Source organism: Sus scrofa, chromosome 11 (genome assembly GCF_054392235.1).
Source record: "Sus scrofa isolate SSC_HxYL_T2T_F1_AM1 chromosome 11, Sscrofa_HxYL_maternal_Yorkshire_Landrace_v2.0, whole genome shotgun sequence".
NCBI lineage: Eukaryota > Metazoa > Chordata > Mammalia > Artiodactyla > Suidae > Sus > Sus scrofa.
The window spans coordinates 6,314,792-6,331,387 of NC_139393.1; the positions used below are offsets into that span (position 1 = coordinate 6,314,792).

At 46.4% G+C, this 16,596-nt stretch overlaps 1 protein-coding gene and 1 long non-coding RNA gene across 2 annotated transcripts in view; one reads left to right on the top strand and one right to left on the bottom strand.

The window, feature by feature from the left end:
* The window catches only part of FLT1 (fms related receptor tyrosine kinase 1), a 174,609-nt gene that overhangs the window by 55,740 nt on the left and 102,273 nt on the right, over positions 1–16,596 (bottom strand). Inside the window, exon 14 of the mRNA XM_001925740.8 lies at positions 14,144–14,290. Within this exon, the coding sequence (XP_001925775.6) occupies positions 14,144–14,290 (147 nt within the window). The remainder of the gene's footprint in view (positions 1–14,143; positions 14,291–16,596) is intronic.
* The window catches only part of LOC146398495 (uncharacterized), a 112,023-nt gene that overhangs the window by 52,812 nt on the left and 42,615 nt on the right, over positions 1–16,596 (top strand). The gene's annotated exons all lie outside the window — the stretch shown is intronic.

Below are 16,596 nucleotides of genomic sequence, written 5' to 3' on the forward strand. Positions count from 1 at the left end.
TCGGATCCCCCATTAAGGCGAATGGCGTGATCAGGGACAGTCAGAGGACGGGGACTTCAGCCAAGGAGCCAGATGTGTGACTGTGGAGGTGAGGGGACCGAGCCAAGGATGCAGATGAGCTGACATCACCTGGCACGGTTTATCGTCCCTTCACATGTTGGCGGCGGGGGCGATGGGGTGAGAGGGATCCGAGATCAACAGGCACAGCCCTTCTTTCTGACCTGGCCGCACTCTGCGCTTCAGCAAAGGCACAGACCTGGATGCACTCACCTCCCGCTGAAGCCTCAGCCCGTCTTTCTCATGCTCTACTCTTCCTTTTTATCCTTCCCCCCAAAACAGCCCAGTTGCTACCCTTGCGGTTTCCCCCATTTCTCACATCTTCTGCCCACACGTCCCATGGTTGGCTGTCCTAGTTTCTTTCATACCTGTAGCTACGCCCTTTATAAGAGCCGTTCCCTATGATACAAGCTCTGTTCTAATGTGGAGCCCACCTTTTCAAGAGGGCTTTTGTCTTAATTTAACTTTTTTCATTGTGAATAATTTCAGAGATTTACAAACTGCAGAAAAAACGGAGGTCCCGTCGTGGTGCAGCAGAAACGAATCTGACTAGGAACCATGAGGTTGCGGGTTCAGTCCCTGGCCTCACTCAGTGGGTTAAGGATCTGGAGTGGCCGTGAGCTGTGGTGTAGGTCGCAGATGCAGCTTGGATCCCACGTGGCTGTGGCTGTGGCTGTGGTGTAGGCCAACAGCTAGATTTCTTATTCGACCCCTAGCCTGGAAACCTCCATATGCCACGGGTACGGCCCTAAAAAGACCACACAAAAAATAAAATAAAATAAAACCTTCAGAAAAGATATACCCTATGTACTCACCACTGAGATAACCAGATGTCAACATTTTGCCATATTTGCTTTAGAGGCCCCCTCTCTCTTATTTAAATAAAATGTCTACCCCTCTCCTTCTCCCTCTCTGCAGAGGCACCACTATCCTAGAGGTAGCGCCTCTCATTCTTATGCATGTTTTTGCGCTTTGTCTCCATAGATGTGTAACTGTCTAGGATGTATAATGTTGTCTTGTGGAATTGAATCATGTGGTACATACTCTTTTCAACTCTTTTTCTCTTCAACAGTGTTTTAATTTATCCTTACTGATACATGTAGTTGGAGTTCATTTTGACTGGTGTATAACACTCCATTTATTAAAAAGCCACAGATTAAAAAATTTTACTTCTCTACTATAGTTAGGTAGTTTTCACTTTTTTGATACTATAAAGGCTACAGTGCACACTGTTATGCAGCATTTTCTTGTACTGGGTTAAAGGATATACCCGTTTTCAGTACTGCCAAGTATTACAAAATTGTCCTCCAGTATATACCAATTTACACTTTAACCAGCAGTGAGTAAGAGCTCCCCTTCCCTGTATACTTAGCAATACATGGTGTTATCAGGTGTTTTAATTGATGGCAGAATTTTGCGTGTGAAATGACATCTCGATGTGGTTTTAATCTGTTTCCCAGACTACTAGTTAAGTGGAATCTCTTTTTCCATTTTTGTTGGCCATTCAGACTTCTTTTCCTCTGAATTTCCTGTTCCTGCCCTTTGTGCATTTTCCCATTAGCCTGTTTGTGTTTTTCTCAATGATTTTAGAGTTCCTGATGTGTTTTGGATACTGATCCCTTGGTGGTTAAATGAGTTGCAAGCCTTGCCCCATTCTATGAACAGTCTTTTAAACTTTGTTTATGGTGAATTTTTAGTGCAAAAGCTTTAGAATCCTAATGCAGTCAAATTTATCAATAGTTCCATTGTCTGTTGTACTTTTTGTTACCTGTTAAAGATTATTTCCTATTCTGATATCATAAAGCATTCCCCTTCTATACTTTCTTCCAAAAAAAAAAAAAATCAGTTTAAAGAGTTTTGCCTTTTCTCATTTATGTCTTAAAAACACTGGATTTCTTTTGGAGAAGGGTCTGTGTACTGGGTGAGATAAGAATCTAATTTTTATGTAAAAGTAGCCAGTTATTCCATCATCATGTATGGAATGAGCTCTTCTTTCTCCACTGAACCGTGGTGTGAGCTCTGTCAGATACTAAGTTTCCATGTATTTGAGGACCTGTTTTTAGGCCGTTGGTTCACAATGACCAATTTATGTGCCCCACACAGGTTAATCTGTGATTAACTGATGTTCCATACTACGTCTTGGCATTTGGTATGAGATGACCTCTTCTTTTTCAAAATGGTCTTGTCCCTTTATACTTCAGTATGGATGTCGGATTTAGCTCATAAATTCTGTAATGTGCACTGTTGGCATGTGGATGGGAATGCCACTGAATTTGAATGATGATTTGGGGAAACTGTCCTATTTATGTTTACGTTCAAACAAATGAAATGGTCAATGTTTTGACTTATAAAAATGGCTGTAAAATGGTTCAACTTAAATGAGTGTTCCTATCTAAGAATACTAAGTCTCTTTGCATTATTTAGGTCTTCCTCTAGATCATTTGATAGTTTTATGATTTGCTTTCCATATGCTGCTTTTCAATTATAGTTATTCCTAGATAAAAGTTTTATTGCTATGCAAAATGATACTGTGTTCTTTGCAGAGTCACTTTAGCTGAATTTTCTCTTTCCCCTTGGGGTGTTGGTCATTAGAACTAGCAAGTAGAACTTAAACGTGATGCTCTACTTTGTGTTGCTAAGATAATTTAATTGTAGGCCTGCTTGCTTCTAGAGGGATCGCCTAAATAATTTCCAGCCCCCAAAAACATAATTCCGGAGGAAACTTGTAATTTATCACGATCCAAACTCTTCTTCACTCCTCAAAGTCCGATGCAAAAGACATTTCCTCCGTGAAACCTCCCTTGATCAACTCATTTAGCGGTGCTAATTGGTACATGATGGAATTTTATGCCATTCTATGTTGTGTACTTATGAATTGACTCTGAACCTATTACGTGTTAAGTTTTTCAAAGGTCAGGAGTACATTTTACCCATTTGCATTTTCTATAGAATATAACAAAATGTCTGGTTCACGGTAGGGTGTTCATACGTGTTAACATTGAATGAAATAAGTAATTTTTGTTATTGTTATGATGGTCTTGGCTCTCCAACTAAATGATAACTATTTTGAAGTGGGCCTATGATAGAATTTCAGTACTTGGTCGCTGTGATGATGATGGTGATATAAACAGTTCTCAGGACATAGTAAATAATCATGTCTTTAGATTGGCAGCTCTTAAAGGAATTAATTAGCTACGAGTTGTACGTGAAAGGAGGACCCAGAAGGGCCAGAATAGAGATTCAGGATGGGTAAAGGCAACCCGAGAAACCCCAAGACAGGAGCTCTGATTGACTTCCCATGCGGGAGCGCAAAGGAGCTATTTTATACCCAGTCAAACTTGGGAGGTTTGGCAAACTACGTCTGGGGAAGAGAGACCCAGGTTTACTAAGCTTCACAGACTGACATAACGCAGCAGTGAAGGAGGACGGGCTCATTCAATAGCACTAACAAGACGCATGGTTCCCGTGTTTTCAAACCCCATCATTTGGCTTCTTCCTTCTTTTTTGAGAATTTTATTCTAAGATCAAGCCTGGTGGCCAAGCCTTTACAGATGTAAGGAAAAACAAAGACAAAACAAAACAAAACACAACACTGGTACAGTGTGGAATAATCTGAGACACAGTGAAAAGCAGCCTTATAAGAATATGTTCAGTTGGAACAGAGTCATGACATGTTTAAAACATATGGTCCAAAGGGAGTCTGAACAGGCAGTGGGATCCGGGTGCAGCCTTGAAACAGAGAAAGAAGAGAGGCTCTTAAAAAGGAGTAAGACTGAGGACAGCGGTGAGAAGGGCTGAGTACCGTCCCTCTCCCGGCCCCCACTGGCTACGGGGAAAGCTGCACATCAGCAGAGCTTCTGCCTTTGGGATGATGCCTCCTGCTTCAGTGGTTCCCCTCACAAAAGTGGGTTCTGATAACAGAATCGCTTTTACAAGCTCTTATAAAATTGTAAACCAGTTGAATTGAAGGGGTTATGGCTGAAGCGAGTACCTTGAAACTGTGCCCAAGGCACACGTTATTTCTAAACATTTAAAACTGAAAATCCTTTTTTTTTTTTTTTTCCCTTTCACTGTGAACTCTGCTCTTTTCCTCATGAAGCATTTCAGGAGAGTTCAGGCCCGGAAATGTGTGTCAGGTGGTGCTAATCCACGGTTAGGAGGCAGAAAACCCTCGTTACTCCCTTTGAATATCTATAAACTATAAACATACACGCCACACGTGTGCACGCGCACACGCAATTCACACACATGCACTCACCCCTGCCCCGATAAAATCTTGCGGTGTGTTCAGATTTGCCAGAGCCCCTTCCATAAGGTTGGAGGGATTTATACTGCAGGATACAGCCATTTACCTAGAGTGGCCTTTCTCTGTAGAGTTTCTGTGACCATTTTAAGGCAGGAAATGATATTGCATAGCCTCAGAGGTTAAAGTCAAGACGGTATTTTTCCATCAGGAGGAAAATAGTGAAATAAATTACGGGAATACATGCCTATTATAGTGTGTGGCTGCTAAAAGAATGAGGTGGACCCGATGCACAGACAAAGAGAGACCTGCAAGATGTACTGTGACGAAAGCCACGTCAGAAAATAAAGCACAGAGTATGATCTCAATGCAAATTTGTCTTAGCGATGCTGGCTTTCCCATAGAGCCTGACTGGGTTCCAGTCTCCTGCTGTGTTTACCCCAGCAATTATTCCGCTCCGATCGTCTGCTCTGTGCTTAGCGTTTCGTTTGTTGCATTCATCACTGTGCTTTCCTATTAGAATGTACATTCAAGGTCCCTGTTTTGTTTCCAGCACTGAGTCCATCCCTGGCCGGGCGCTGGCCCTTGTGTGTGTGTGTGTGTGTGTGCGCTGGGGTGAGGAGGGCATGATCTATAGTATGTTTGCTGTGTCTGACTTTTCGGCGATAGCTGAATTTTGACCGCATTGAATGAGACTTTACTTCAGCTAACAGCTTACTGTTTAAGACACCTCAGGAGCAGATTATGCCCAAGTCAAGTTTATCACCTGAACACGGGGTGGAGGACGAATGAACTCTCTTGATTTAACTTGTTCCAGCAGTAATTTAGTCATGCAGATGATGGGCTGAGATTGTGGAATAGGTGATCTGAATGTAGCTGCATCTTTTGCTTACTTGGATGGGGCATAGTGGTGACCTCAGCTGCGCTGCCATGTGTCACTGTAGATCCTGGTTAAGCTGTTTCAAGTTTGTCCTTGGCGGGGTGTGGGTCTGGGGAGATTCCATGCAAATACTGAGGTGGTGAGATAGAAAAACCTCCTCTCATCATTTTGCCAAGAGGTAGAGGAGGAGACTTGTCCGGGTGGGTAAGACTTTCCTTTCTTTGGCCACCCCGGCTTCAGTGTAAGCAGGAAGTGGCGGGGTTTGGGGATGGAGACCCTTTTCCACGCCAGGAGTGCTCTTACTTTTGGAGTGAGATGCCTCCTGGGATCCGCCCTTCCCCTCCGCCACTTTCTCTCCTCTGTTTTTCTTCACCCCCCTTCTTTTTCTCTGCCTCTGGTCGTTGAGATAGCGACCGCTCTTCAGACGAAACGAGCTGCTGATCTGGCCGTGCACGAGTACAGTTCCACGTGTCACAGGAGGTCTCAGAAAGGATCAAAAGAGGAGGTTAATTCACAGTTGAAAGGGAAGAGCCTTAATGGGCATGAGGTTTCCATTTGTGGTGATGCAAAAGTTCTGAAACCAGACAGTGATGAAGGTTGTGCTACACTGCAGATAGACAGTGTCACTGACCTCTACTTTTGAAGGGGTGAAATGCTAAATTTTGTGTCCTCTCTGTTTTGCCACCATTTTTTCTTTCTTTCTTTCTTTTTTTTTTTTTTTTTTAAGGGAGCGGTACTTGCAAGTTCTCCTTTCCTCCGTTCTCAATTTTTCACGTGGAAATTCGAGAGCACTTCTACATGGGCACCCAACCAAACTTCAACAAAAGCGGGCACGGTTATTTATAGGGATGAGTCAGTGCGGGCTGGTGTGTGATCCCTCAGCGGGGCCTCCCCGTGTTGACAGCGTTCAGGCGGCTTTTCTGGGCTGAAGGGGGGTGAGGACATTAGGCTGGAAAACGCGTCCAGGAAGTTTTCTTTGGGCAAAGCTTTAGGCTACGACGGGATGCTCTGTGTGTTGTACACACGACACCTAAATACTGTGGAACTTGATGACCGGAAGAGATCTGAGGTGTCAGGACTGAGTCGCCGTAAATATCTAATGTTAATTTCCGTATGAACCAGGACTCTTCTCCTGGGTCGCGTTATTTTTCTGGATGTAAAGCCTACACCTAACTCACTGCCCTACACGCGTCAGTCTCACCGAACCAGCCCGACGTTACCAAGTCATTGCCGAAAGTTTCCCCGTTTCCCCTCCAGGCTGGAGCTGTGCGCGGGGTCAGGGGGCTTCTCTTGTCTGCGGTTGGGCTTGTAGCTCTGAGCTCTGGAAACGCCAGCCAGACCTGTCTTCCCGGCTGTTCCCCCAACTCCACTCCTTCCTCCTTCCCTCTCCCCTCCTCAGGGGAAGCAGACCCTTAGAGAAGAGCTGAGCCTTCGTTGGGCATCATGGGCAGATATCCTTTGTGTTAATAGCGCTGCCAGAGCTGCCGCTAAAGCTGAGAAGATTCTGGCTGGGGATGAGCCCTGCCGGGCTCTCTGCTCGTCAGGCTTGGGTCTGGGGCTGGAGCCCTGCTTGCCTCGAGGACAGACTGACAAGGAGGCAGCCCACCACCTGAGCAGACTAACGGGCTCGGGGGGTGGGGGGGTGGGGCGGCGACAGACAGACCATGCGCTGCCCCGTCACGTGTGCCTAGGAAGCTTACACCTACTTCTTCTCCCTGAAATGTCTCTTAAGTCATTTTTGCACCATAAGGGTAGGTTTCAAGAGAAAGAAAAGGCAATTACTGCTCAAGTTTTCCAAAAGGCAAGTGGCATTTCTGAACTGTATTATTATTCTAGGGAATCAAGCAAAATTAGCCTGAATGTGTGACAGTCACTTTATCATCCTGAGCGTCAACACCCTCATGTGGAGTTCCCACTGTGGCGCAGCAAAAACGAATCCCACTAGGAACCGTGAGGTTGCAGCTTCCATTCCTGGCCTTGCTCCGTGGGTTAAGGAGCCGGTGTTCCTGTGAGCTGTGGTGTAGGTCACAGACATGGCTCGGATCTGGCGTTGCTGTGACTCTGGCGTAGGCCGGCAGCTGTAGCTCTGATTAGACCCCTGGCCTGGGAACCTTCATATGCCGAGGGTGCGGCCCTAAAAAAAGACAAAAAACCCCCAAAATACCCTCATGCATCTTTCTCCTCTGCTCTTCCTCAGGAGCTTTCCTAGATCTATGAAAACCACCTCGCAGCCCAGGTCTAATCCTGTCCCCCAGCTACCAGGACAGCAGGTCGTCTCAGTCTGAATCTGCACTTACACAGGTGTTTGGTGTCAGTGGCACAGTGGTGACAGGAGATGCCCTTTTCAGATCATTAGAAACATTGGGAGTTCTCTGGTGGCTCAGCAGGTTAAGGCTTCAGTGTTGTCACTGCTGTGGTGTAGGTTCAGTCCCTGCCAGGGGAACTTCCACATGACATAGGTTCAGCCAAAAAAAAAATGTGTGTGTGTGTGTGTGTGTGTATATATATATATAAGTTTAGTGATCAGGATCCCACCTATGAAGGAATATTGATCAGTGGGTTAGAGTGATTCTCTCCTGTTCCAGCCTCAGGCTCTTCAAGATGGAATTTTTCTTGCTAAATCCTTTGTGGTTCTTGAGTTGCTGTTGTGGCGCAGCAGAAACGAATGTGACTAGTATCCGTGAGGATGAGGGTTCGATCCCTGGCCTCACTCAGGGGGTTAAAGATCTGGCATTGCCGTGAGCGGTGGTGTAGGTTGTAGACACGGCTTGGATCGTGTATGGCTGTGATGTAGGTTGGCAGCTGCAGCTCTGATTCAGCCCCTGGCCTGGGAACTTCCATAAGCTGTGGGTGAGGCCCTTAAAAAACAAACAAACAAAAAAACTCTTCGTGGCTCGAATCCTACTGCTTTAATCTTAAAATATTCTGAAAATGTTTTGCCTTCCTAGAAATTTCAATGGTGGCTTCTCAGGCTTTACTGAACATATCTCAGGTCAGTATTGCCTTCTGTTTTCTGCGCTCTTAAATATTTTCAAAGAAGAGTTGTTTTTTTTAAAAGCAGTTTCATGGCTTTTTTCCAGGAGCCCCATTTCTCTGTACCCCATTTGGGAGGTGGTTCATGCTTCCATCAGTGTAGACCTGGACAGGCCCCCTGGCACCTCTGCTTTGCAAGCTGATCCTGATTCCTTACAGGGTGGCTATGAGGTCAGCGAGACACAGCCCCACGTGCAGTGCCTACTCAGCTCTGTCACTGCTTCAGACCTTCATAGGACCTCACTGGAGAAGCTGGGCAGAGTGTGAGCTAGAAAAGGGAATGGCCAGTCCCTGGGGCAGGGGGCTGGAGGGGTAACGGGAACACGCAGGGAGGTCGGATGTGCTCCAAGATGACGTCATAACCATTGTCCCAAGTGTGGGTGCAAAGGTCACGTGTTCGGCCTAAGAGAAAGAAGGTTTCTTAAAGGAGCCTTCCTGTCTGTATACCTGTAAGAAGCGAACCAGACTCAAAGCAGCCACGTCAAACAGGATCTGCCTCCAACCAGAAGCTCTCGTGGTGCTTTTCTGGTACCGGTCCTTTCCTACTGCATTTTTCTTTCACGTCTGGACCTTTGTATGATACTCCTCTGGCCGGCCCATTCGCTTTTCACTTATCTCTTCAAAGGAGAAAGGGCTCCGATCCCTCCCTCTTTCAACCCCTTGCACCCTACCTGTCCCTCCTCGTTGTTCCCAGGGGCTTCTGCACTTGGGTCTAAGTGGGAGGCTCTCCTACCTTTACGACATCTCACATTCCTTCTCTGATTTCCTCCTCCTCTCTTCATTCTCTGTACTCTCCTAAAAGTGAATGCTTAGAATCTATGGCATGCTCAGCACTAAAGCAGGGAAATCTAAGCACGAGGATGCATTTTTTTTTTTCAATTTCCTAACGTAGTAAAGATAATTTAACCCTCTGAGTCACATTTTCTACTTGTCCCATTTGTTAATTCCCTTGATTCCATTTTTAGACTCAGTAACTTAGGTGCCCAGTTGAGACAATGATAGTAAGTTCGGACACCCATGGTTGCTGCTTTAAGGAGCTGTATTCACGTAAACACCTAACACTAATTCACTACTTTAGATATTCGCTTATTCACATTTTTGGTATTTTGTTCCCTGTTGTATGCCCAGAGCCTAGCACAGCACCAGACACAAGAGAGTGCCTTAGTGATGTTTGTTGAATGAGTAATAGACGGTAGGGCTGATATGGAATGAATTCTGGACCTGTTCAAATGTAAAAGCAACTGGATTGGGGTTCAAAAGAATTTTTAATTTTACATATGGCATGTCTGCTTTAAAAAATGCTTTAAATATTTTTAAAATGCTTTACATTCTTTAAAATAGATATGTGAAGAACATAAACCAGTCTTTAGGAAGCTTCATCTTTCAGGGTGGGAAATGAGAGACTAAATGCTTGTTAATGGCCATGAGGTCACTGAAAACTGGGTGTCTGTCTGCTCCCTTCTGAGCGATGGGAACTAGTGTTTAGCTCCACGTGCTGTGTTCAGAGCCCGGGCTCCGTGGTCGCGCCTCTGCTTTGAAGCTGGGTCTGTTACCCACTGACTCTAAGACCTGGAGCTAGTGATTCCTCCTGTGTTTCCGCTTCCTCGTTCTTGAGCCCGTCAAACAGGCATCATCTCTTAGCAACCCTCAGGGCTGCCAGGAGTAAACACATGAATATTGTAAAGAGCTTAGAAGAGTACAGACACCTGGCAATTGTACGTGAAGTCAAAACAGAGCTGGAGAGGCGACTGATAACCGTCCCTTGCCCAGAGGACAGCCGCGAAAAGGACACAGGACATGTGTCAAACTCCTGCGGGTTCCCGGGGACCAGGGAGTGCTCAGTGCATTTTTGTTGTTATTTTCTATAGAGGAGACCTAGCAGGACAGTATATCCCCAAAGGTTTGGCCAAGGCACACATCAAACATGAGAACGACAAGCGGGGTCCTCCGGGCCGAGACAGGGATGGCAGATAACCCCGGATGCCAGAGGGAGGAGGCGCTGCGCGGATGGGGTGTGAAAGCGGGATCCTGGGACCAGGGGCTGGGGGACAAGAGCAGCCAGGGGAGGCCGTCAGGGAGTCGTGGGGGGAGCTGGGGGGGGGCGTGCAGTTGTGACGGGTTGTGTGGCGGACAGGGAGGGAGGTAGCCTCCTGACCCCATGCCTGGGCTTTCAGAGGACTTTCTAGGAAAGAAGTTCTACCCCCTAAGTTCTCTCAGCAGGCGTTTTACTGCCTCTTGTCTGGAGTGTGAATCTCCCACGTGGCCCCCTCCTCGTCTCTGTTTTCTTTGGAGTTGTCACGTAACAAAACCAGTGATAATGGGCCAGATCCTACCAGTGAGCCAAGGTCCCCAAAATACTCTCAGTGTCTAAGTTCCCTTTTTAATGGCCACACTCATGGCATATGGAAGCTTCCTGGCCAGGGACTGAACCTGAGCCACTGCTGCGGCCCGAACCGCTGCAGTCAGCGTCTTACCCCACCGCCTCTCAAGTCTCCCGAGGACGCACAGGTTGTGGTCAGGTTTTTAAAGCTCAGTTGCGCTTTCCAAAGGCTTCATATCAAATGAACTAGTTTTCAGTCTTTTTCAGTTTTTTCCCTTGATGTGTGTCCACAGCAGCTTTGGAACAGCCAGCGAGGCAAGGCTGATCACTTTGGTTACCTGCAGTCTTCACTTAGAGGTTTGTAAAAAGAAAGAGCCGTCAACGAATCGGTAGTTCCTACGTGCCTGGACCTGACGGTCATGGCCGTGGCGCATTGCGCCGCTGCGGGACTCTGCTGCCTCAGATGGGAAGATCTTACCTGGGAACCTTGACACACACCATAGGCCTACCAGAGAGCGACTACCTCCAGAAAATTAAAAAATTCCTTTCCCCAAAGCTCAAGTAGTGTTGAAGAGTGAATAAGGGAAAGAGAGAGAGAGGGAGAGAGGAAACAGTTGAGTAAAGCCGATCTCAGAAAATGCTCCTAAAAGCATATTCGAATGTATTTCTGGAAAGTCTTATGTAAGGCTTTGAGTAGGACTCTTAAGATAGTCTTTCCTGGGCCCTCAGAAAATGCGAGAAACCTGCGGGGAAGGAGATCTTTGTTGGCTTTGGAGTTGTCTGATGTTTGAGCTGACTCGTTAACCCTCTGATACCTTCCAACAAACTGACAACTCACTGGTTAATTTCTATAGAAATGGGGTGCGTTGGGAAGGTGGCATTTACTAAGCCATGACTATGGGTCAGCTTAGTTATAGGAACGCATTTAAACCACACCCCATTCCTATGTGGTCAGTATTATCTCACTTTTATACATAAGGAAACAGGCTCCGAGAATAAGTGAGTCACCCCAGTTCTCTGGCCCATGGGGACGATGCTACGACTCAGACCACCCCAACACCTCATAATATTTTTCCTTTTGTAATCACTTCCTTGTCTCTCTTCTAATCTCAGAATTGTCATGAGCCTACAAATTGGCGCAACTCTAATTCCTTAGCTCCCATCCAAAGTACGAAAATGGAATTAAGTCAAACTGACTATTTTCCAAGAACCACCCAACACCTTATGATAACTTCTCATAAAATGAACTGTGATCAAGGAGATTTCGAGAATAGGCAACTTAAAACCATAGTTTATCTGATTTCTTCGGTACAGGACTTCTTCAGGTCTCTCATATACTCATGTGAACTCAGAATCTCTAAGGGGAGCATACTGCGGACACTGTTTCCCAAGCTATTTATTTACTGAATTTCCATTCACCCTTTTCCTTTGCTAGAATCCACCAAGGGATTCGTTGTCTATGAAGCTACGCGTCGTAATAGTGTGGCATCTTGGGCAAATCACTTTACCGCTTTGTGCCAAAGTCTTCTATGCTCCCAATGGAACTAAAGCTATTCCAAAGTCCCTTTAGCTTTAAAAATTCTCTTATAGCCTCTCCCACCCCGCAACGTCTAGGCATTTGTGCTACCGAGTGAACTTGCTAGAGTAAGATTTTCTGAAAACCAGTCATTCATTCATGAAACGTTTACCGATTGCCAAGCAGTGTGCCAGGTCTTGGGGACAAAAAGACAAGATGAAGGTGCAGCTGGTCCTCAGAACGAGGGCATGATAGGATGATAGATACAGAGGAAGAGGGCACACACGAACTCGTGGTTCAGTACAGCAGGAGAGCAGTAGAAACACACGTCAATGTGACAGACACACATGGTGCCGAGAAAATGACTCAGTAAGAGAGAACAGAAATACTCCTAGCTGATAAAGACTCATGGAGGACCCGCCTCCTCCTTGCAGGGGCTGAGGAAGGCTTTCTGGAGGGAAATCACCGCATCTGTATCTTACGGGATGGGTTGGCATTCGATGAAAGGAAGGTGCTCCGGGCAGAGGGGACCCAAGGATGGAAAAAGCAGAGAGGTTGATGCAGGCATAACATGTGCTGTGATCTCCAAGAGCCTGGCACTGGTAGAACATGACGTTCGAGGCGGGGGAGGGTGAGCATATAGCTGTAAGAAGTAAGCAAGGCCCGCGGTTGAGGTCCATCCTTGTCAGGTGCTTGAACTTGGTCCTGTGACACAGAGCCAAGGGACAAGTTGAATTGGGGACGTGCCCTTTGATGCCACTGTGTGGACAGTGGGTGCCGAGCAAGAAAGGAGAGGTAGGGACACCAGATAGGAGACTCCTGCAGGTATTCAGGGGAGGCAATGAGCAGCTGAACCCTGAGACTGGAGAAGGGAAGCGGAGAGAAGGAGGGACTCGAGAGACACTTCGTAAGCAGTCGGTGCCACCTGCCCAGGGCGATGGACTGGAGGAGAGGGTAAAGGCGAGGGAACCATATTCCGTCGGGGATGATGGAGTTCATGACGTCATGCAGGAGGAGACGAAGGATGTCACGGGGTCAGTTCTGGACCTGCTTAGTGTGAGGCCTGCGGATCTCTGAAAATGGGAGCTCTTCCACCAAGACCCTTTTCTGTGCATCGAACTCAGAGATTTCATTTTGAAGGCGGGATTCACATGAAAGGATTTTTTTTTGGTCTTTCTAGGGCTGTACCTGCGGCATATGCAGGTCCCTAGGCTAGGGGTCGAATGGGAGCTGTAGCTGCCGGCCTACACCACAGCCACACAGGATCCGGGCGGCACCTGTGACCTATACCACAGCTCATGGCAACACAGGATCCTTGACCCACTGAGTGAGGCCAAGGATCAAACGTGCCTCCTCATGGATACTGGTCAGATTCGTTTCCATGGAGCCACGGTGGGAACTGCCACACTGAAGGAAGACCCCAAAGTGCCAGTTACTCGACTGAGGTTCAGGGGCTGTTGCCAATGAGTGGCATTTTTACTTTTAATATACGTGTCATTATTAATCAAAATTATAAAGTTCATTTTCACCTTATTGAACCACGGGAATTAGGAGGCACAGCAGAGGCAGTGTTTATCCTTACTGATTTAAGTCTAGTTGTTCTTAAAGACATCTTTTCATTGAAAGAACACATAGCCATTAGGTGAGATTTTTTTAGCAGTAGTGTAACATATAATTTAAAATATATTCTTTCTACCAAATCATTAACATTGGTACAGGTGAACTAAGAAGATGATGAATCTTCTCTGAATGTCACCTGTGCCAGGTGTTCAAAGCTCTGCTGTCCTTCAAGCCAAGGAGCTAACTCCTTTTCCTTGTTGTCAAGATGGACATCTTCTGAGCGGCGCTTACCCTTTCTTTCTGAATGTATTATTTACAGCAGATTCTGGAGGGATCTTTCTAGAAGGTTAGGAATATGGTCTGCATGAGAACTGGCTCAACAACGCCTCCTTTGAGGTGATACAGGCATGAACCAGAGCCCAGAGGGTTGTCTTGTGCAGCGCTACTAGCACGTGGCTCTGGACATCCTGGAAGGAGGCAGTGGGAACGTTAGGGGAAGAAGAGGATGAGGAGAGAGAGCAGCAAGTCTCTTACCAGGCTCCTGTTGTATTTTGTGGTTATTCTTAAACCAGGTAATCTGGGGCTCGGGGACACCGTTAGCGTGACAGTCTAAGGTTGCGGAGCTGCTGACGGCCACCGTGTGATCGCTGAGGTTTCGCAGGAGGTATGGGGCTTGCCGATCTGGTGGATAAAGAAAGGGGACCGTTAGCACTGTCGTTCTTCTTTTGTGATGTATGCGTGTCAACGTTTTAAAACCGGGAAAAGAGCAAAACTCAACTGTCGGGTTCCATTCATGGTTTGTTCCCTACGCTTCTCTTCGACGGTGACCCTATGGCTTCCTCTTGAGGAAGGTACTCCAATCAATTGAAATTGGTTAGAACACAGAGCAAAATCAAGAACCCAATTCCGTGTTTTTAAAAGTCGACATCCAGGGGGTGGCCTGGCCAGCTAGCTTTCTTCCTTGGAGAGCAGCCTATTCTAAAACCGAGGGCTTCTGCATGATGTTGCAGGAACTGAAAAGGAAACCGATACGGTTTTGGATACAGGCTTGGAATGAATTTGAATATAAACACATAGAGTTACAAGGAACGAGCTAACAGAATTTAGTGTTTCTTTTGTGTCTTATTAACATGTGAGGGGGGTGTGTTTGTGTTCACTGTCAGCCACCGAGACTGTCGGACGGCAGACCAAAGGGCAGCATTTCTCGAATGTTGGAAGCTTTCTTGATTCCTTCCTTCTTCCAATCCCTTCCCAAAGGCAAGCGACCAAAGGATTCATTCAAGAGGCAGAGGCACAGATTTGTCGTTTTTGCACTATATAATAGTACAAATAATGTATTTTATATTATTTTCTCTTAAAACATACAAATATGATACAATACAATTTATTTTAATAAAATGCCAACCAATATAGTACAACACAAGGAATTTCATACATTAGGATGCAATACATTACAACAATAACATCCCCCACAGGAAGAGCAGTTCCCCCACGGCGCCCGCCCGCCCGCCCGTGAGGACAGTGTCTGTTTTAACAAAGGAGTCAGTCCTGCTGATGTGCATACATTCTAGCGGGGCAGGTGCTGGATGGGTAACTCAAGCTTCCAAGGTAAAAGCACAAAAACACCTCCTAAAGTCTCCCCCTGCCCCCTCCCATCCCTAATCCCCCCCCCCACCCCCCAACCTCTGTCCCTCGTCACAAATCCTGGAAGTGACGCCAAAAGAGTTTTGGCGTCACGTATACCTTCTGCTATCACTGGTTCCAGTGACACAGTCGGAGCTTTCTCTGGCCGTTTTTGGTTTCCTTGTTTACAGTACGGAACCTGGGAGGCAGCTTAGGAGTGACTGCTGTGCTCTGAGAGAGGACACCTTGCCGTGGCTCAGAGTCCATGTCCCTGCAGGACCCTGCTGAGTCCCCAGACCTTGCTGTTTTCATTCTTGCAGCCAAACTCTCGGGGTTAGCATTCATTACAGCCATCGAGAAATCTCGGCTTAAAAGGCATCTCACCCCATGACTTTTATGACACGTTGACACAGCGTGACACGAAAGGCTTACTCTCTGTTAAGTGGGCACGGATTTCTCCTTCAGTTTTGAGTTCCACAGCGGACCGTTTGTCTTTTCTCATTTCATACAAAATGAACCCTGAGGGCCAAAAACAGACTTGCAGGCGCGCTCACTGATAAACTTTTCAGAGCACGTCTGACATGCGGGACAGCAACGATCCCCTTGGCCTGTTTCAGGCTGGCTTTCCTACGCTGCGGGAGCCCCAGGCAGACCCGCTTGAGCGTGTCTGTGTTGCGTCCTGTCCCATCTGTCAAACAGCTCTTCCAACTTGGAAACGCGGCCATGCGTCACATCTTCAGTTGCGATCACTTTTACACACTTGGTCAGGACCATTTTGACACTTTCACATAGTAAAGACCCCAAACATATTGGTGACACGTGACAAGATGGGAAGGAACGGTGTCGTATAACTGTTAGTGTCTCTTCCTGTGGCAAGCCGGCTTTGACACATCTCATTTAAAACTCAGACCCAGCTTACTGAGTTAAACGGTAACAGCCTCCCCTAGTCATTTACCATGTCCCGTGCACTAAATGTGACTTTAAAAAAAAGTCTGTCATTGCCCATAGGTGTTATTCAAAAAAGGAGTCTGAATACTTGGCCTGTCACACCCATATTATTTTCATAGCTACAAACTATGACATCAACACAGACAGGATTTGGCTTCCCTGACACAGGGGTTTTGGAAAACAATGCTTATATAAAAAAGAACACTTGATTTTAACATAAAAGTCATAAAGAACTCCCAGAGGCCCTATCTGTACTATACAGACCTCAGACAAGAGCAGCAGCAAAAGGGCCACCGAATAAACAGACTCTCAATCAAATACAAAGCTCATATAACCATGTCTGAAATATGCAGTGTTAGGATTTTCTTTTCTTTGAACCCATTTCTGAAAGGAAAAAAAAAAAAAAAGTTCTCCTG